The 22,515-nt window shown below is 42.8% G+C and overlaps 1 protein-coding gene across 1 annotated transcript in view; it reads left to right on the top strand.

Annotated features, from left to right (window-relative positions):
• Positions 1 to 22,515, top strand: part of LOC135918333 (SEC14 domain and spectrin repeat-containing protein 1-like) — a 58,778-nt gene that overhangs the window by 21,319 nt on the left and 14,944 nt on the right. Inside the window, exons 11-16 of the mRNA XM_065452000.1 lie at positions 3,587 to 3,673; positions 7,307 to 7,495; positions 14,255 to 14,375; positions 16,402 to 16,577; positions 18,307 to 18,414; positions 20,505 to 20,749. Coding sequence (XP_065308072.1) covers positions 3,587 to 3,673; positions 7,307 to 7,495; positions 14,255 to 14,375; positions 16,402 to 16,577; positions 18,307 to 18,414; positions 20,505 to 20,708 — 885 coding nt within the window. The 3' untranslated portion in view covers positions 20,709 to 20,749. The remainder of the gene's footprint in view (positions 1 to 3,586; positions 3,674 to 7,306; positions 7,496 to 14,254; positions 14,376 to 16,401; positions 16,578 to 18,306; positions 18,415 to 20,504; positions 20,750 to 22,515) is intronic.

Below are 22,515 nucleotides of genomic sequence, written 5' to 3' on the forward strand. Positions count from 1 at the left end.
GTAGTGTGCTCAGGACAAACATGCGAACAATCACAACCTTAGTCGCAACACACCTGAACTAGTACAGTGGTACAACTGGCCTGAACACACACATACAAGAACAAAACGATGACCGGAAGCCAAAAGCTCTGAGACTTTTCGTGAGAGCAATAGATGGGGATAACCAAGTGGTTCTTTTTGTAATATGTATATCTTTTGGTGCCACAACGTAACAATAAAAAAATTGTGGCACCCTTTATTGCGTCAGTTTTGGGAATTAACTTTTTCTTTTAACTAAGTATTTAATAATTTAATCAATTCTTTCAATGCTGCTGCGGACGGTTTCTTGTAGTCCTAAAAAAAATTCACATATTTGTTGCGCAGCATGCATAGATTTAAGCATATATAAGTCATATTGATGTATAAGACGCACCAGCAAAAATATTGGCAATAACCGCAACTTGTTCTCTGAAAAAAAAAAAGGTACTAGTACTTTTATTTACTTGAGGGGAGTTAAGCAAGCATGCCTATTAATGCTTTCAAGCTGTCAAACGTAATGTAGCTTTAGCTTAGAAAAGTGCTCTGTTAGCGCTCTGAAAAGCCTTAAGCTCTTTAATTTTTCATTTAAAAGCTAACACTAGTCCTGGGTAAATGACTGGTTAATCTTTTCTGCACCGCGAGAATAACTAGCCTGGCAAGAAATGCAGTTAAGTGTTGCAAAATGTAGATTAGCTGATATTTGTTTTGCTAACTATTAAATTATGAGAAAGTACCTTACTTTATCTGTTAGATCTGTTAGATCTGTTACATGGAGTCTGAAAGGTGCTCAGCTACCATGGTGTAATATGCAGCGCCAGGCAAAATATTAGAAAGGCACTGAGCATTCCTGTCATTCTCTTATGGTTCCTTCTCACGATTAATGTGATCCAAATTCTATAGCTTCGTTTCAGTTGGATGCCGTCCCCACTTTTTCTCATTTGTCTCACTCATTTGCAATGTTCCACATTGGGTGTGCTCTGGAGTCATTCGAATTAACTGATGCGTAGTGAAACACTTTCAAATTAATGAGAGTTTGATGCCATTAAGTAGTGCATATGCTTGCCAGGACCGCAGGACGAAGTCTGAATTATTCTATTTTTGAAATTAACAAGGGTCAAATTAACAACATTTTGCTGTAATTGTTTAGCCACTTCTTATCTCTTCGAAGCTCAAGTCAGATGCATCATGTGCAAAAAAAAAGTTTACTAGTACATGTCCTGCTTCACACTATAGCAGAAGAGGTGACTGGTGAAAATGGATGCACAAATAAATATTTCCGAAGTCTTTTTAAATGCATTTTAGACTGCAAATAAGCTTTAATATGCATCTTAAATCTGATCATTTCGATCAGTTCAACATTACTAGTCACCTTGACCTTTTCTTTAATGTGACTGTATATAAAAGTCACGAAAGGGGCCTTTGCTTGTAAAACATTTCACATAGTGTAAAGTTGAGACTAAAACTTAAACCAATTGTGCATGTCATTGGGAGGTTAAATTAACAGAAGCCTGTCACTTAAAGCTACACTCAAAGAACTTTATCAAAATGATCTTGCATCTCTACTCCCGGCAACAACAACAAAATTGTTTTAATTTGTTTTTTCCCTTTTTTTATTCTTCATTCATGCTTTTTTCTCACATCAGGTTCATTCGTTCATAGAGTGCTCCCATTTGACAAATAAAGCCTGCAGTGTTCTTGTGCAGGTAAACTGAAGTTATGATGTTTTATTGTAGTACAGAAGAACAACAGAAGGTTTTTTATCTTCTTCCATTTATTTCCTTATTCAGAATATTTTGCAATGAACAAAACAGTGCAGCAAGGACAATAATCACCTGCAGCAAACTGGTGGCTCAGTGTTCAAACACATTCCAGCATACCGTTGAGATTAGATGCATGCGGGACCCCTACTGCACATACGTACACTAGTACGAGTTGAAAATTGGAAAACCCAGAAATTTCCTTTCCCTTCAGTGGAGTGCGTTAACAATTTCTTTCCAAAACGTTCAGCATCTTGAATGCTTTCGCAATCAGGTGCTGCATGAGCTTTGTCCAGATGAGGTCTGGAAGAAAAGTGCATGCCCAAATATTGGAACTCAAAAACTATTTTGATAGGAACTGTGTCTAGAAGGTATGCATTGACAAATGGAGTGTGCCTGTTCGTAAAGGACATGTATTGGCATTTTTGTGTATTTATAGTCACATTTAATTTTACACACCAGCACTATCTTGATTCAAGATACTTCTGAAAATAGCAACTACCTGACCGACTATTTGCTTTAAAGTGTGATACATCTACGCAGTCATCCACAGACAATCAAAGCTCGCATGTTAAGTCTCAAACAATATAATTTATTTAGACCACGAATAATAAGGCTTCCAAAACACAGCCCTGTGGGTTCCCAGACTCGACCCTCATCTTAGAACAGAAATTAAGGCTTATTAGTAAGTGCTAAAAATGGCACTTGCATTATTTACACAGCCTGCAAGGGTCTTCCCGTGCTACCTTGCAAAAATAATTTCAGTGCTTCAGTACAGCGTGTTCATGGGCAGGTCAAGAGTAAATCATTAAATTGTTTTATTCTCCGAAAGATAATTTAGGCATTTTCGATGGCGTGTGCAGCATGGAAAGCTAAGACTCCCATTTGCACCTCACTTGTCTTTTTGCATATGTTTCATTTACTTTAGTAAAGAGCCACTTAGAGAAGACTATTTTAGCTGCTTTAATGTGATGTTCTGTACAACATTTCAGGCTTTTCTGTTCTTTTGCAGAGTGATGTTTTGGTGAACATGAAAACAAAGTTGAGTTTGACTAGTTGGTGGCTGTTGGAGCAGAAAGAAAAGCACTTAAAAACATGTGACATACAAAGTAAGGTGGCACTAAGAACTGACATGAAGATTCCATACAGATAGCAATGCCTTCAGCTTTCTTACTGCGTAATTATCTGCTCGGGCACTATCTTTTCTAATTTAAGATGTACCAAGTCGCAGGACTCTTGATATTGTTTCGTATTATTTCTAGTTGGTATGACAGGCTGAGCCTTGCTGTTTCCATCTTCTTGTGTTTCATTACCTTAGCTATGTTCTTTTGTGCAAAGCCCTTGAGCGAGAAGAAAGGCAACTGAGGGGCTTGATTTTTTTCTTAGTCACAACCACATGAAGCCAACAGGCAATGAAGCCAAAGACAGCATAGGGTAAAATAATCGCTTTTTAAGGAAACGTAAGGAAAATGGAAATGAAATTGGACGAACTGGCAAGTTGCTGCCTGTGGAAGCCAGACCCAGATCTTCCGCATTACACGTGTGGTGCTCTACCACTCGAGCTATGCCGGTGGCCGTCCCTCGGCCCATTTTCTTCAGTATTTGTGTATGTGTAGTAGATCTGGCCCTGGGAGTGTTAGCCAGTGCCACTTGTGACTGTGGTGACAAATGGGGGCCGTCCAACTGCAAGCGTTACACAGTGCATGACCCTTGCGAGTTCTAAAGCCACAGCTCATGCAGATCGTGCAATAATTGTTGACTTTGTGTTTCACGAGTCTTTGTTATCCTCCCCTTTCTTCTCGCTACTGCAGCTCATTGACTGGACTACAAACGAACAAAACAATCTGAGGCATTCACAGAACTATTTTGACCTAGAACGAGCCAATGCTGCAGCAATGGTGAGTGTGTGTTGCTATAATAGCACTTTATGGGATGCGTACATGTGCTTTGTGCTCAGTAAATGTAGTGCTGTTTATGTTTGACTACTAGCAAGGCACTGCGGGAGTGGAAAGCAACTCTGATAACTCTTTTATCATGTCGGGGAAGTAGTTGCCTTATATTTCTGTATTTCTTCTGTCAAGCGTGAGATAGTTCAGCTTGTATGAGTATGTGGAAGTAATTTTAAATAAACAAATAGAAAAAACAGTGCAAAGCTGCCACTTGCCCAACAACTGTAATGTTGATGCATGTGCAAGTAGTAGGAGCTGCAATCTGGAGTCAGCCTTCTCTGACCTATGGCAACTTCCCTTTGAGCAACATTGCACCATATTGTGACCACCTTGGCAGCTTGTTGTACTTTGTCATAAAAGTTCCATAACCAGAAAAATATGTATGAAATGACTTTGCTGTTGCAGCGGCTGTCTCTTGCCCTCGGTGAAACTGAAGTAATTTTTTTCCTCTCTGCAACAGCAAATAAGAGCTTGAAACTGGACCTGCTACAGTCGAAACCCACAATGGTGAAATCCCATGACAATGAAATTCTCGCGACAAAGAAATATTTTCGTATCCCCGGTGAACGCCCTTAGGATTCAATGCATTTCATATCTCTCTACAATTAAATTTCTCTGTACTACCATTCCGCATTAATGAAATTTGCCCTGACGTAACCCCGCATATTACCTACTCGCACAACACTAGCAGGCTCCAATATGTGTCCAAATGTGATTGTTTTGCACTAAAATTGCATAAGACACCATCACATTACACTTGCATGGCCACTGCCATTTTTGTTTACGAAAGAAAAACCAAGTGCCCAAAACAATCATGTCAGCTGAAAACAGTCATGGCTGCCATCTTATTTGTTGAGTGCCTGTTTGAAGCAATGCGCATGTTGCTACCAACATGTGACGATGGTTTTTGTGCACCTAGTGCAGTACCTAATGGGCACCTCGGTGAGAAAAATGAAGCAGAAAGAAGGAAATCCACGTCCCACTGATGTGGAATTGTTTATGGTACTTGAAATGGTGGTCACAGCATGGAATGCCACGCGTCAGGCCATGATTGAGTGATCTTCCGAGAATGCGCACCTCCTGCCTTAAGAATGCTGGTTTTGGTGTGACCTGACGGGCATCGCACGTGGATTCAGTGCCGGACGTAGATTTGCACGAAGGAGCCCTAGTCTTGATTGATTGCTTTCCAGTATGCGAGATACAATCACTTTCGTGCTTGGCACTGGAGGCGTCGGCGGCTACGGGTGACAGCATGCGCTGGAGAAATGCTGCTGCATGCTTAGAATGCTGTTGGTCTGCGTCCAGTGCCGAGTTACGCAAAATCTTGCAAAAGTGATCTTATCTCCGAAAGCAGTTGACCCAGAATACTGATCCACTTTGCGCATAGCAGCACACTTTGTACTGTCATCAATGCGGTTCTATATCCTCGAGCAAGCGTGCTAATAGGCTAATAGAATTTTGACAGTAAAGTTTTGTTCTGTGATGCGTTGCCTATCTGTGCTGTCTCAATTCACAACAACGAAATTCTTGCGAAACTAATTTTTTCGCATTCCACGCTGATTTCGTTATTACGAGCTTCAACTGCACATCCATTCTGTGAGGCCATGGCATGTGCTCTTATCAGGCCACCTTCTCACTTTCTTTATTGTGGGGTCTCAAATGTGCACTTGGGACAAAGGAACGACAACACAGTAGTGCAGACAATCAAAAGAACGTTTATTGCACCTTTTTTACAGCAATTCCAGCTAGACGAATTACTACAAATAGAACATCCCTATATGCACAGAGGAATTGAGGAAATCTCTCTGTGACAGGATATAGAGCGAACATTCTCCCCATGTGTGATATCAACGCCTAATTGTTTGTGTGTACAGTCACACAAACAGTGGCACATTCAAATGATCGTGTTTGTCCGTCCTGGTACCCCACTCCGAAGCCTTGAAGCATGAGCATGTCAAGTCCCATGAAGTCCCATGAAGCATGTCACCAAGCGCGTGGTCGCCACACAGACCCCAAGACAAAGAAGAGGCTACTCCCTTTTGTGGCCGAGTAACTGTAGAATTGGGTGTCATTTGCAGTGCAGCGCTCATGCCACCTTTCATACTATATTCTGAATCTACACCGGCTGGCGGCAGAGCACAGCTGTGCAGGGAAGCCGGTTTACAGGAGATGCAAGAGCCATGAATGGAAAACAACATCATGGAGCGTATGAGAGTCGAGCATCCCCACACTATATAGACCAGAATCTTTTACTCTCACACCTGCGTTTAGCGAAAGCAGGCTTAATCTCAACTGCTGTCACCATATTTTGGCACAGCCCCTGCAGGTGTTGCGGGTTTGTGATGGAGCAGCTGAAGACAAAGCTATGATGAGTGAGCACTGGTAGTAAGCATGCAATAAAAAACAGGCTAAGAGCTATCACAGCCGTTCGTTTCGCCAATTCTCGCAGCCCCTGCAAAAGATAGCTGCCACCTACAAGTGCTGCAGATTCTGGTCTATAGAGATGGAAGATAAAGCTTTGATTACTATAATCACTTTGGATCAAATCCACACCAACGCATTTATGTGCAGTTGGGTGCTGGGTAGGCACGCTTACCAGAGTGGTTTATTGTACAGCTTGGATAGTTTGCAATCTGAGGTAAATTTTAGCATGCATAAAGCAACTCATGTGCGTGTGCTATCGAACCTCATTATAGTGAAGTCACAATTGAAATGAAATGCCTTCGTTATATTTGATATTCATTGTAAGCATGTATTTGTTATGCACTGATAGCTGCAGGGAACATCTCATATTTACGTCATTGTATCCAATAATTTTTTATACAATGTTTTCAGAGACATTGTATACACTGTACACTGTATTTAAGAGACAACAAAGAGCAATACGCTTGTGCAACATAGCTAACGCTACATATATCTCATAAAATCAAAGCTGCCTGCATGGGATGCAGCGGGCATCCTGAGTGTTGTTATTTCAAAGATAGCTCCTTGCTGGCTTTGATGTCGGGGAACAAAGTGTTGTCTTGTCACCATTGTCATTGTGTTGTCAATGTACTTTTATCATGGCACCATTGTCATGCAGTTACTTTCCTTAGTCGTGCCACTGTTGTCATCCTCATGTTGTGAGCATTGTTGTCATCCTGTTGCTGCTCTTGGTATTGTTTTCATTGCGCAATTGTTTGAGTTAGCACAAGGTTGCAGGAGTTGTTCACAAGGTTCCAGAAGTTGTTTACAAGGTTGGGGCCATTGGGAGGAAAGGAGGGAGTAACTGCTGTCACAGGGAGAATTCAGAGTCATAGGTATTGTTCAAGACGGCTTTCTTGCTTTCTTTTTAACAGTCACAGGGATTGGGAACTGTGCGCGACAAGTCATGTCCTCAGTGTCGTCTGTTCGTGCCCCATGTTTCTGCAGAGTTCCCAAGTAATCACAATAATTTGCACTAGAAAGCTCAAATCCTTACATTTTTGCAATCGCAAAGAAGCATTCAATCGATCAGGGTTATTTAATGTGGCCCTAACAAACTCTCTGGGACTCCTGCTCACATTACTCATCATCTCCTCATATATTTTTAAATTCTAACAGGAGATCTTTGCCCGCTACTCCAAGCTACGACAATGGTCAGCCAGCTTATGCAAGGACGTGCCGTCAGAGGCAGACAGCATATGTGCTGCCATGAACCGACTTGACCTGGCCTGCGAGGGCCTGACTTCTCAGTTCAGGGGACGCAGCAGAGAGGGACTCTCTCCGACTCTGGATCATGAATTGCAGCAGGTACCTGATGCTCTGACTGATTTGTGTATCTTAAAGCTCCAACATGGCTACTGAATTGGAAACACTGTGTTGAGAGGTTTAATATTTGTTTTGACCAGCTAAAGGTTCTTAAGAGAGACACTGAAGGAAAACACCTTGCAAAAGTAGAATGGTAATTATGCTCTTTAAAGAACTGCCTCGGCATTTATTCTGTAGGACAATACGGCTTATTTGTGAATGAAATGAAAGGCTAAGCTTTTATGTCTGACATTTCATACAAAAAATGTACAGCACTAATCATGTCATTGTAAGACCAGGGAAGTTGCAGCACTGCAGAAGAACCTTGTTGATATGATCCCGTTATGTATGATTTCCTGATGCTAATGTCCATGATTACGAACACAAGAATTGACCCGTATACAGTTATTGTTCTATTTTACTGGTTATAGTCGAACTGACTTATAACGATACCAGTTTAACGTTACGGATTTTTCAGTCGTGCCTATGTATTTCTATGGGTCCCAACTCTCGTTATTTGATCCTAAAATTGGCTTTCGCTGGATGACTTGAACTTGGCCAGTCAGCATGCAGATGTTTAACGCTTATGGTGACCCAAATAGTGAACCCTGAGTGACAGCGTCTGTGTCAGCAGAGCTTGGGGGACAGTGAATGCACTGAACACACGTCATATCCTGTCGAAAACGCCTTTCTTTGGCCTGCCTTCTGTCTTTAAGCAATAACCATAACTCACAATGTCTGAGTACAGTATTTACTCAATTTTAACAAGTGCCTTTTTCTTTTCTTCAAGAAAATTGGGCGGAACATTGCCTGCATATTGCACTCGGACACGATACCAAAATGGTCTTCGCAGCGCTTGTATGCTCTACTGCACAACACATGTGTGTTGGGGCTAAGCCGATTTTAGAAAACTGGTCACCATTGTGCAATTCATATAAGACCCCTGTCAATTTTTCTTACTAAAATATCAGCTGCACATTAGGTTTATGCTTTGTTTAGAGCTTTAATGTCATTTCTCAATTAGTTTTCTGCTTTGCACGCATAGAAAGTGGGTGCGAGTTTGATTCGAGGGCATGTTAGAATCAGAAAAATGCTGCCAAATGAATGGTCGGTGCTTTTTAGCATTTTTTCTGCACTTTGTTTAGTTTGAACCGCCACATAAGTCAATCCATTTCGTCAGTGTCATCAGGTTCGAATTAACGGAAATCGACTGTATATTGGATGTAACGATGAGCAGCCGATGCACTGTCAACTTTTGTATGTGTTCTATGGTAAAGTAAGCCATTTATTACCATGCTCTCATGCCGCATTGTCAGTTACAACAATCACATTTGATTACTGGGTGTGTGCGCTGGAAGAAAAATGTTAAATCTTCCAAAAAAAAAGGAAAACATGCACGTCGCTTCGCCACACCTGCCTTTGTATGCTTAGCTCACCCTACACAGCATTACTTCACCACATTGCGTCACTAGCCCTACACACCCCTCTCTTTTTTTCTCTTCCACCCTGCTGCTGATGTTGGGAGAGGTGGAAGGGAGATGTAGGAGAGGTGACAAAGGCACGCGTGGCACAAAGGCAAGCATGGCGAAGCGGCTTGAGTTATTTTTTTTTTCCTGAATTGTGCGTTCCTTTTCTTTTCGACACAGACACCCAGTAGCCAGATTTAACTGTTGTGGCCAAATATGCAGCATCGGGACATTGTAGTAGTAAGTGATTTATTTCACCATAGGAAACACAAAAGTTTACAGTGCAGAAGCAGCTCATTGCTACATCCCAAGTATTGTTAAGATCAATAATACTGTAACCGAGTTTGACTGTGCATCTTTATGTCTAATTAATACGTTTGAATGTTTGTTCCCTCTGTTTCTTTTATGCAACCAGTTATAATTATCAGTTATAACAATGGGACTTTATTGGCTCTTGAATATTGACATAACTGGGTTCAGCTGAAATACATTCACGGAAAACGAAACCGTTCGGCGCCACCGCTCAGTACATTGCCAAACTGCGGTTATATGATGTGTTTTTGGGCTGCTAGATTCCATGTCAACAAGAAAAAGCAAGAGGCAAGTGTGATCGAGAGCAATAGGTTCCCACAGTGGCAGCTTCCATGCAGTACTTACCCGCCCATGTCACATGAAAATGCCAGCATGCACTCACTTTCCTCTCTCAGTAACAGCAGATTGCCTCCACAGGTCGTCACACGTCTCATTAACAGCTATCACCTCCAACCCTATTGCGATAAGCATCTTCACCTTACCTGTTTCACAGTGCATGTGGCATAGCACCATTGGAAATGTATACTGCCCAATTTTAATAGGCGATAACCCAAATGCACTGCCATTCCGGCGTCCTCCACCAGCTTGATTTTGTTTTGCTTCTCGGCGCTACGTGAAAACACTACAGCTATGCAATAGCAAAATGGAGCACATCCCAGTAGTGACGCCTTGCGCCACAATAATTCTCACTGAGTGGGTACGCCAAAACTTCCTGTCGAAATACCCCACCCAGAGAAGCTACTGATTCAGGCCGAATTCGAGGAGCACGAACGTAAGCTTGTGGAAGTAACAAGAACGACACTGTTGTTCGGCCCAAGGGGCCTGCGTCTTGTCTCAGGCCACTTGGGCCCCACTTGCTCAGTGCATGTCGGCGTCTTGTACTTTAACGATTTGCATTACAGTCGCCGACCGTTTATTCGAACTTCACGGGGACTGCGGAAATGTCCGAAAAAGCAGATTAAAAAAAAATGAAAAATCCTTTATTTCCATGCACTTATACGGGCTCGGCAGTAGGCTTGAAGAAATCGTGAATGCGCTGTTTGCACGCTGTTCTGTTTACATGCAATCAGATAAGCCTGAATCTCGGAGAGGGTCGTACGGTCACTATAGGCGGCTGAAAGCACAGTCATTGCTTGTACTAGCTCCGCATTCCGACGGCAGCGTAGCACATGGTGCGTCATCTTCCGACTCGGAGTCATCGTCCGGTGGTGCAGCAGAAACCTGACGAATGGTCTCGCCGTTATTGAGTTCTGCGCACGTCAGTACAGCATGTCAGCACCTGTGAAACTGTCAAATGACACGGTGTCCGGAATCGCAATGCAACCGCTGTGCAGGTCTCCGCAGAACATTTTCGGCGTCAGTAGGGAGCACATCGAAAGGCGACAAAACCTAGGCCTCCGGCACCCGCTTGCCGGCATGCCCCAGCGCAGTCTGCGCGGGCACTGTCGGCGCCATTAGCCACTTCACGCGATGTTTCCGTTTGCCACATTGGATCACCGCAACCTCGACACAGCACACAAAGCAAACACCACCATGCCGTCACGCCGACACCAGTCGTACAAACAAAAAACATAGCCTACTCGCAGCGTCGTGCACGAAGAAACAAACAAATCAGCTGCTGGATTGTTTTGACATGGCTTACAAAGCTGAGACCGGAACTGCTGTAGCAATTCTATCGAACCAGGCAGAAACGCTGATGATGAGCGGGGATTTACAGTAGCACCACTTTGTGGGGTAGCAAGGAGGCTCCGTTCAAAACAAAAATGGCGCTCAGCTAGTTGAACCATGCACTGGTCAGAGTCAGTGCATGGTGCTCTCGATCGAGTTGGCTCGAGGAGTGTCCGAAAAATCAGACAAGAGGTTGCAAGGTGTCTGAACTTTCGGCAGTTGTTATACACTATGGTCTATGGGGAGAATGGCGGTGCCGCGAAGCAGACCGAATAATCGAGCATGTCTGAATTTTTGGAGTCCGGAAAATCAATCGGCTACAGTTGAGTCTACCATATTTTTTTAGTAACTTTGGATCTTATGCTTTTCCAATTATTATGTCTCTTTCTTGCATTTTTTCTTAAACATATGAACGACACTCTACTGTATTGTGACATCATACAATGGTACAACTCATATTTCGGTAATTACATGGCTAAAATAGTCTATAAAAGTTGCCATATTAAGTTCTTATGCACCTTCAAATTCAATGTACTCAATTACAAGCCACTGCACGCTGTCGTCAAGGTCTGTGACATCGTTAGACGCTGATGTGGGAATTTCAAGGTGGCAGAGTCTCATGTTTTCACATCCTCTATGGCATGCCAAGTTTCCAGTCAAAATGAGCATAGCCTATTTACAATCCCAGGAGTGCAATCTATCAGTCTAGAACAGCTTAACTTTCTTTTTACTGCCCCTTCAATGTGCACTAGAACCTTAGATGATGACGTTTCAATGTTTCACTCCCATCAGAATGCAGCCACTTCAGCTGGGAACCGAACTTGTAACCCCATGCTCCACAGCCACGTGCCATAGCTACATCGCTATCAAAGCAGATGTCTCGTGACAATGACACATTATTCATAGTCTGAGTAACATATCATGTTCAGACAGTTAAGGTGGCTTCCCGCACTGGACCCAATAGCTGATTCAGGCTGCAGACTGAGTGTGACATTTCTCAGGGGCACTAAAACACATCAGTAGCAGCAGACCAACAGCACACTCCTGTCTGCATGTCATAGTCTAGTGCCGGTGAGCTGTGTCATGCTCTGTACACAGATGGAATCTGTGGTTTGCTCTGCTATGGAGATCTACCTTCATGAGTATCCAGTGAAAATGTGCACAGTAAGTGTCGAAGCAGTTGAAAACAATACTTTGGCCTCATCTACTCAACGGCTGGTTGTAACACGATTTGTGTGCCGTTGTGATTGTCCAAATTGCACAAATACAGTCGCCGACCAGTTTTCCGGACCTCAAAGGTACTGAAAAATAGTCTGAAAATTCAAACAGTCCAAAAAATTCGTTCAGCCAAAAAAATTAAATTTTTTAGGCTTAGAGCAGCTTTAAAAAATCTCTAATAATGCCCTGCCTCATACTATGCTTAGAGGCAATCAGATTTGCTTGGATTTGCACTAGAGTGACATCACTCCGTATACAGTGGCCAAGAGTGTCACTGTGTTATTGATGTCCACCAGCGGAGATTGCCATGGAGATCAGCGAAATGAGCCACATTTCTTTGCACCACTTGGCTCTCGTGAAGGCACAGGAGGTACCGTTGAGCACAGAAATGCAGGCCGCACAAACACACTCAAAGATGCGACGTCTCCGGGACACACTTGCTCTGTAGATACACCACGTGCAGAATAGTCACCAAAGCTTAAAAAAAGAAAGAAAAAAGAAAAGGAAAAGGATTTTGCGTAAGTGACTATAATGATAGTGCTGACCAAAAAAAGAATTGTCTCTTAGAGCATTTTGTCAGCCAAGGAAAAGCAGGCATGGCCTTAGAGACTGGAGGGAGCATTCCGCAATGCGATTGCAACCAAACCTGTTGGCCCAACACGTGACTGCATGTCAAAGTGCTTGGTTGGTTTTAGTGTTCCCACTCTACAGGCAGAGCCACAGCAGGGCAGCCGAACAAAGGTGCGCCGAATAAAAACTACTGACATAGCTACTGTGAGCCAAATGTCTCGGCAAATCTCGATCCTTGCTCCATGATCTCAACGTAAGGGGTCACGTGTTGGAGCACCACTGTGGCTTCAGGGAGCATTCACTTGCCAAGGCTGGCTGCGTGACACAATGCTTCCTCCTGTAGATTTCCTTCCTCCATGCTATTGATAGCGTATGCCTCCAAGGGAGGCTATAAAGCGGGCCACTGTTAGCCAAGCCAGCGGAATATCCAACATGGTGGCCTCCAAGATAGGGTAGCGTTGCTCGTAACGAGTGATTTAGTCAAGAAAATCGAGCTTTGGGGCCTAAATTCGTCTGGAAGATTGGTCGCATAAATGCATGAGCTCTATGGGAACACTGATGGTGCATTTATAAAGTCTAGAATATCCATCAAGTCCGAATTTTTTTAGTCCGGAAAGTTAGTTTGTGACTGTAGTATGAAAGAACCCAGTGAGAGACACCTTCTCAGAAAGTTTGTAGCATTCAGCCACTGCCTCGATTCTCATATTGATTTAGTAACTGATGCGGTTTTGTTGTTTCTTGTGGTTTTCTTTCTATAAGTGTTAACTGTTAGAATTTCGTGCGCAATGCAGCAGTGCTGTGCGGCAAAGGCTTATTATCTCTATTAACTAGTTTGGTTGCTTTTTGCAGCGTGTGGGTATGCAGTATCAAATTATTATTTTATCATGGAACCTGTCTCACCAGTTTCATAAAATAATGTTGTGTAAGGTTTGTCCATAAGAAAATAAACTCATCCAAATTTTTATCTATGAGGAATATGGCTCAGCACGTGCCTCTGTGCGAGTCAGATGATTGCAGCTTTGCTGTCACATTCACTGTGATTCTATCTAACTTTAATCAGTGCTCGAAGCAGCAAGTGTACAGTATCACACATTATTTGACGAATAAGGTACTGCACCAGAAGGCTTGCTTGTGGCTTAGTCATATATCCTTAACCTGAGAACCACTCCACAAGAAATTAATAAAAGTCCGAGCGACAGAACTTTACCTAATGCTCTGCCATCCCACTTTTAGTGCATGTTTCAACTCATTCATGTTTCTCACTCCGTTGGCGTCGATTACTTTTGTATGACTGACTGCATAACAAGGACATGAGCGTGTCTGCTCTACAGCCGGCATAAAGCAAACAACCAGCACCTGTGTTAAAAAGACTGTAATAAATGGGAACTCAAGTGAGTTACAAGCTTCACAGTTTGTCTAGAATTTTGTAGGACAACAGATGCTTGCCTTCTTTTTTTTCAGTTACTAACATGCATCATTGCTGTCAGCTTATTATGTTCCCCCTCTTTTTTTCAATTTTGCTCTTTAGTTTCTAGAGCTTGTCAGCACCACGGAGTCACGCCTGAGGGCTTCTTGCGACGAACCTGTCACTACAACAGCACAGGTTGAGAAACTTCTCACGGAGCTTCAAGAAACAGAGGTGATGATAGGTGAGCATCATGTCATACTTTTCTTGTGCTTGTATCTTCTTCCTATCTGTTCTATTCTTGTTGTTTTTGCGAACTGCAGTAGAGACACAAGTTAAGGGGACAAGATTAAATCGATTTAGAGTGAAAGCATTCTTTTGTTACTCTGATTTCATATACTTAGCAGAAAAAGCTTGGTCACTAACACAGGAAATTAATGCATGTCAAGTTTCGCGCGGAAACTGCAGTGGTGATAGATCAGCGCAATGTCACGGATTTAAAGGTATTTCCACATGTCTAGGTTATTTTTATACAGAAAAAACATGCCTCGGGCATTGTCGCATCTCTCACATCGCTGTGCAACACATCCAGGTCAATTTCTCCAGCTCCTTGAATCCATATCCTAGCCATAGCTACTGTCCACAAATGAAGAGATGCGGGCTTTGTACCTGTACGGAGGTATGAATCATTGCATGGCAGGTTATGGTACATGAGAAGGTGCTTGAGTATACCTTTTGACTAGAGGTGTGTGAATATTCAAAACTTCAAATACGTATCGGATAGTTTTTTGCTATTCGATTCTTATTCAGTTCGAGGGTTCACTACTCGAAGTTGTCGATATCTTTATTCGAAGTTGTCAAGTATTGGTTTCATTCAAATACAAAGGGACAGAAAAAGTTTTTAATGTCTACAGGTGGCAAGGCTGATACACATGGAGAGTCTTCCGAATGATTCCATTGCAGAACCGTGCACAATAGTTTCCATTTGTTAAACATGCCTGCCTCTCCTTATACAGCCTACAAACCTCCTCTTCAGATATAAGGTAATCTGCTCCTTACTTGGGCAATGTAACCATGCTTGGATCCCTGTAAAAGATCATGTGGCCCTGCATGATAAAGCGCTTCGCGCCTTCTATGAGCACTGCTGTTTCTCGGATGACTGTCATTATCACAGCTCACCAGATACACTCACGTTTCCTTTGTACTCATTTTTACAAGCTTTTTAAATGGGCTAAAATACAGTTGATAATGGCATTAAATGTATCAAATAATGTAAATAAGCCTTCTGTTTTTAAACCAACTACATGGCAGTTTTTATAGTTTATGTTGTTTGGAAGTTAAAATATAACTTGTTCAGTCCGATATTCGAAGCCAGATGTTTTCCAGCGCAGTCAACTTCTGTTAATTCGACCCTGACGGGACCGACAAAATCGATCGAATTATCCAACTGGTCGAACTAAGCAAGATGCAGAAAAAGCACCAAAACACACTGCTTATTCATTTGGCAGTATTTTTTCCCCGATTACAACATGCCCCTGAATCAAACATGTGCCCTCTTTTTAAGTATCCAAAGCAGAAAACTTATGTAGAAATGACATTAAAGCTTCTAAACAAAGTAGAAACATAACGTGCACCTGACTTTTTTTTTTCTTCTCAGAAGTCAGCTCCGCCGCAATACATATGTTATGCAGTAAAGCATACAAAGTTCGTTAAGGCAGTTTTGGTATCGTCTGACTGCACTGCACAGGCAATTTCCGGCCCAACTTTCTTGAAAAAAAAAGTGCACATTAGAATTGGGTAAATACTGTAATCAGAAATTGTGATCTATGGTTATTGCTTAGAAGCCTTCCTAAGGCAGGCTAAAAATCAGCCTTTTCAACTGAAGATGACATGTGTTTGACACATTCACTGTCCCCTAAGCTTCACCGAGACAGATGCTGCTGCTAAAGGGGCCACTTTTGTGGTCACGGTAGTGGTTGGGTGCATGCGGGCTGCCTGGTCAAGTTCGAATTATTCAGCGAAAGCCAATTTTAGGATCAAAATAAAGAAGGTTTCGGCCTATAGAAATGCATACACGCCAGTCGGCACTTTCGGTCAGAATCGAGTTAACTTAAGCATCTGAATAACCAGAGTCAAATTAACAGAAATAGGCTGTATATGCATTCTTTCCCTTAAGGAAGTTTGACCCTGGCAACTCTCTTCATTAGTGTGGGCTGAAGCTGATTCAGCGGACACTTTACTGTGTTTGTTTCTTTTATATCGATCCACAGACGGCCAGCTGCAGGCCCTGCGGGACACCTTCCACAGCTATGGTGAGAACACAGAGGGGGAAGTGTTCTGGCTTGCTCGTGAGCAGGTGGTGCACGTCAAGGGACAACTAGCCACTAGAAAGCAAGCCCTCATTCAGGCAGGGCAGTTTCTTTGTTGCGAGGAAAATGCGCTTCAGGTGAGCCATTTGCTTTCCTAATCTCGTGATAGCAAAACGTTAGTGTACAAAGGGAGGCCTAGTAATCAACAACTGTCAAAAACTTCTCAAAAGCAGCATTTAGTATAAAAGCAGCAACAAATATATTGAATATATAATAGCTTGTTGTTAGCAATCAATGTAACAAATGGTATGACTAGTGGGGACTGCATAGCACTATAAAAATAGTGCTGGATGCACTGTTTGTTGAATCCTTTTTAATGCTTCACAAACCATTCGACATTTCTGCTATTCTCAAGGTGGGAAACTGAATCTACACCAGACATGGAGTAAAATGCTGTACCATCGGAGCCATGATGGTGCTTGTACTGATGCTATTTATTGCACAAAGAGTGAAAGCAAAGTGGCTGCTCCTGAAACTGCGTTCTGCTAAATGTTGTTTAGTAAATTGGAGTTCCAAAGTGTGTATGACCGTTACAGCCAAACCACTGTCTCATCCAAGCTTGACTACTTCATGGAGGTGGCATTTTCTTGTGCACCTAGTTTGCTTATGTTTGAGTGTATTACCGTCCTGTTTTGTCACTCCTGCCTCGACGGCCCCATCGCATGGACTGCCTTGGTGCCAGCATTATATTTATTTTCTCATGCTGAATAATCTCACTGCAATACATATCTGTATTGTGGTGAAGCTTACTACAACACATTTGTCTATAGAACACGTATTATTGCCACATCAGCTGTCTTGCTCAGGTATAATGCTAGATGCTTATGCTGACAAACATGAACCTATGAAAGTAAGTGGGGCAGAGCAGGCATTGATTATAGATAAATGAGTAAAGTGCCACACTCTATATGTGGAGGTTAGGGGTTAATCTCCACTGGCAATGTATTTTTGAGGGGTAAGAGGGAGCATCACATCTCCCTATTGTAACAATACCACTGCATGGCGACAATATTGCGCCTTCGTTATTATACACTGTGGCCATGTATGGCTCCCTCTTGAGAAAGGGAACTAATGAAAATTCGTAGACTGTCCTTGCAACTAAGGAGAGGTCAGCTGTGCGTAGAACTTCATTGGAGCATATAATTCAAAACCATCTCAGCGCTTGTGCTCTTGGAGGTGTTGGAAAGGAGGCTTTCCTAAAATAGCAGTATGAGACCTCTCCTGATCACCTAAATAGGCCCTGAACCACATTTTATTGGAGAAATGCATCCGACATTAAAATGCATTATCAGAAATAGTTTGCAGGAAAATTTATTTCAATGTCTTCAACAAAAGCAGAGTTATTGGCAATCAAAGATAGCCTTTGATCCCCTTCGTGGTGCTCCCTCTCCCTGAGTTCCTTGCAGTATGAAGGCTACGGCGGAGCAGGGCCATGCCCACAATGCTCCGCCTACTGAATGTCAAGGTGGCGCACAGTTTAAATACCATTTTGGAGGTTCACGTAGATGCCACTACTCAATTTTGGCACCTACGGCAAACCAAACTCGGACGCTACGAGGGCCATGCTTACTGTTACTTGAGCACCACCCCTTGACAGCAGGCATCGCGCCGGCAGGTGACGTATCGGTGCAGTGTGTCTTGTACTCCCGCATTCCATACAATTTTGTTTACAGGTGTACGTTCAGCAAGCAAGATATATGCTTGTAATTTCAGAGACCACTCCTTTCTTTTTTCTACTTTGGTTATTCGTGTGTCCCATGTGTTTGCACCTCTTTGTTTGAACCCAACGGTTTCATCCCATCACAGCTTGTTACGTGGCTCGACAAACTCGCTGTTCGCCTCCAACCCAAATTTGGTCAGGACGACTACGAGCTGACAGCGGCAGAGCATTCCAGGCTTGATGAGCTGGCTCGTGTGAGTGCAACTTCAAAATCATGTTCCTCAGTTGCTCTCTTTTCATTCTTTTTTTTTCCTCTTCTTTTTCTTTTTCAGTGCGTATTGCCGAGGAAGTGCAGAGAGTTAAAGTCCAGCTGCAATAATATTTCACTTTGGCTAAGTCGGTTATAGATGAGTACTTCAAACTATTGAAGCAATCTTGGCAAAACTGCAGGGCTGTTATTAACAGCCTTTAAATAGCACCCAAGCAAACAATGTGTGTATATTGTGGTTAACGGATACGACACATATCCTAGCACCTTGTGCCCGATATTCTCAGCCCACCGCAAGCACCACCTAAACTTTGTGGGGTTCTCACCCGTGCTCTTGGGACAAAGGAACATCAACACAGTAGTGCAAGCAATCACAAGGGCATTTATTGTACCTTTCATAGACTAATGCCTGCTAGTCGAGTTGCTATCCACAAAACATCCCGATGGGTGCGCAACAAATCGCGGAATACCGACTCGCCGCGACCGGATAACGAGCGACTATGTTCGCCCAATGCTGGACACCAACGCCTGGTCGTTTGCGCGTATGGTCATGTGAACGGTGGTGCGTTCGAACAATCATGTTCATTCATTCCGGGGAAGGCTTCGCGACACGGTCTCGCAGAAGCATGGATCGGTACATGCGCAGAAGGTCCACGCCACTTGCCGATCCTGAGCCAAAGAGGAAGAGCCTTCCCCTTTTTGCACCCAAGTAACCTCGCCAATAGGTGGCGTTAGCAGAGCAACACTCGCGTCATCTCTCGTACTACCCTGCAAGCATACCGACCGCAGCAGTAAAGCCTCGCGGCGAAGCCGGATAACAGGAGATGGGAGCTATGCGAGAAAACAAAGTATCAGGGGACATGCTAGAGTCGCACATCCCCACAACTTGGAGGTCATGTCATGAAGCTGCGTTGGTTTTCAACTTCCTGAATTGTGTGTCATTTGCCTTTGGTGGTAAGGGTCATGTCCTTCTTTTCCTTGTTTCTTCCAGGATCGATAACGTTTATTTTTGAGAAATTTCTGTAATGCATCCACTCGTATTTCAAGCATAAAATTTTGCACGGAGACTTTTCTATATCTACACTGTCTGAAACTGGACTATTATGTGGTAAAGACATTCCATTGAACTTGGCCTGTAAGCTTGACTTACATGAGTGGTCATAGATTTTGCGTACTTCTTCTCTTAATTCTTTATTGTTGTACCTTTATTGGCATTAAAGTTCTGATGGGCGGATTCTGAGAACGGTAGCAGAAAAATGCAGCTTCTGTGGCCAAGAATGCAACTAAATTTTGTGATGTTAGGTCTCAACTTCAAAACTTTTTGCCCCCTTAAAGCAAAAATCGCCCTCTTATATAGCTTCCTATAGAAACAGTTGATGTCCTTTCATATATGGCTGCTCTTTGCCATATTTTTACAAGGACCACTACAGTGTATTATTGACAGGTAAACACAGGCTAAAATGATGTGTTTTCCAAGTTCAGCGTGGTTTTAGTGGCTTTACAGAGCTTTTGCATAACATTGAGGTACAAATCAGACTTTTACAAATAAAATGTTCTGTGCACTTTTGTGCAAAAGTATTTTTCAGCTTTCATATCCAGCCATATTTTGTACACAGTTTTTAAAAAACACCATATTTTTGCCAGTTTTCAGAGCAGACTACAGAAAAAAAGATTAAATAGTGGCTAAGTTGTTTTATAATAAAAAACAAACATCTCTGCTGACTACAATAATGCAAGTCTTGTGACAATGAAGAAAATACTTGAATTTTGGCAAATGTTTATCTGTCACCTTATTTGGTATCATTAGAGAGAAATATCATAGCCCTGAAATGTAAAAAAAGAAAAAAAATCGCTTGCAATATTTTGGGGAAAGGCCTTTCATGACATGCCAATGAACTTGTATATTTAAAGATAAAAAAATATCATAAATGGCCAAGCTTATTAGTTGTAACAGTTGGTGTAGAACGACCCATTGTTTGTTCTATTGGACCATTATTCTAAATCATGCAGGCTATTTTCTGCATGTGGTGCCCATTTCTGGCTATTGACACTGTGCTCTTTCTTTTTTTTGTGCAGGGCACATATCATTATGGTTTGAGGCTCCTGGATGATGCTGTGAGGCTAAGGAAGCAGGTGTTTGCCGTGACAACACCCAGCAACCGAGTCGCGGATGCTCTCTTCGATGCATGGATGAATTATGTTGCCATCTCCAAGAGCTTGAGAAATCCACAGCGGGCCAGTACCCTTGGCACTGCTGGTGTCAGAGCATCTATCAGCTAGTATGGATAGACGGGAATGGTGCCTCAACTGCTACTACCAAGGTAACGTCATAGCAAGAAATCCATAGTACGTGCCTTATTGCTGTAGATGCAGGAAGGGGTGGACTTCAAAAGCTAGGCTGACAGGCGACCGACAGTATTTATTTAGGTACAGTAATACCTCATTAAATCAAAGCATTAAAAACTGGAAAATAATTCGAGGTGTTTAGTTGATTTATAAGCAAAGTTGCGAAATTGCAGTGAGAAGTCAAGTTCTTTCTAAGAAATTCACCAGTGCTGACCAGCTTTTCTGCGAGAGCTTCTAGACTGACTCATCATCATCATCATCATTTATTGTCCCTTAAAGGCCCCTGTCGGGGTATTACATAAGGGGAGAGCGTATACAAGGTAGAATAGGAACAAAGGTCAAAAACATAACAATCAACACAGGGACATAAAAAGAAGCAAGGAACGCGATAGTTAACACAGTGCTTGCCAATATTGCCTTGAAGCCACAAGCGCCACACATGTTGGCGAAAGGTTAAGGCAGCAGGGCGAGTACACAATGGTTACAGGGAAGGAAAAAAAAAAACTCAATACAGGAAAAGGGATAAAATTTCATGAACACAAATCGGAGCAAAAAGAAACATGTCAACCCAGATGAATTGACAACTTCGCCTCAAACCTTGTCGCGTCGTGCTCATTAGTTATTGAATCGGGCAGCAGGTTCCATTCTTCAATTGCGGTCGGAAAGAAGGACTTGTTAAAAGCATTAGTGGAGCCATGAAGTCGTTGGATGCTATTTTAATTGAATAGGCGGCGCGATGTACAAATGGGAGGAGATATAAGGGAACCACGCAGATAGGGGAAATTTAAATATAACTCTTCGCAAAGGTTTCAAAGAAAAGTAAAAGCATGCCAGAGATATCAGCCAGCTCCGTTTTGCGGCACTGCCATTTTATTCAGTGCAGAAAAATTGCGTAAGGCTGGTCTGCTTCGCAGTGGCACTTGGACCTAGAAAGGCATCCTCGAGCTGCTTCGCGGATTGCATGGGCCGATTGTTCCCCCACTGCATTCAACTTTATTTCGCAGCAAGCGAAACATGTTCGTTGTTTCAGCCGATGTCAGCACCTCTTGAGGCTCTTCGTCGTTGTCGCCATCGTCTTCACCATCCCCTTTATTTGTAGCCATCCTAGCGATTTTGGTGTCAGTATATTCACCTGTCACCAGTACATCCTGCTCGCATAGCATGTACTCATGAAAGCCCACGTCACTTTCTGTTGCACCCATTGCGATAAGTTTCGTGACTTCTTGCCAGAGTTCATTACAATCAGTGAAAATTCTTCTGTCTACGCCTCTGGCAAATGGGTGGCACGAGAAAATCCCGCATGCGGAAAGCAGTTGGCAATAGCAACTGAACAAGCTTGCTGCCAAGTGCTGCAGAGGAGAGGGACTGCTCCCAGCAAGTCAGCTTCATATCCTTTACTGTTTTCTTACAATAATAAAATTCACTGAAGCAGGCTCTTTCTGCAGAGCTTGCGGGCAACTTCAATCACCCCCCTGGTCCATCGTTTGCGGCAGAGATGTGATGTTGGCCGGCAGAAACTCTACTGTAACTTCCTCCAGGTTATATATTTTGCAGTGGCCTGGGAAATTGTCCACAGTGAACAGGACTTTCGTATTCTTCTTTGCCATCTTGATATCAATAGCACGAACATACTTTTTGGAAAAAGTTGCCATCATCCATGCAGCTTTGTTGGCTCGGTAGTTACACCATTCTGCAGTCACAAATTTTGAAAGCACCTAGGTTTGAGTGCTTTGCCAATGAT

The sequence above is a fragment of the Dermacentor albipictus genome, chromosome 2 (genome assembly GCF_038994185.2).
Source record: "Dermacentor albipictus isolate Rhodes 1998 colony chromosome 2, USDA_Dalb.pri_finalv2, whole genome shotgun sequence".
NCBI classification, from domain to species: domain Eukaryota; kingdom Metazoa; phylum Arthropoda; class Arachnida; order Ixodida; family Ixodidae; genus Dermacentor; species Dermacentor albipictus.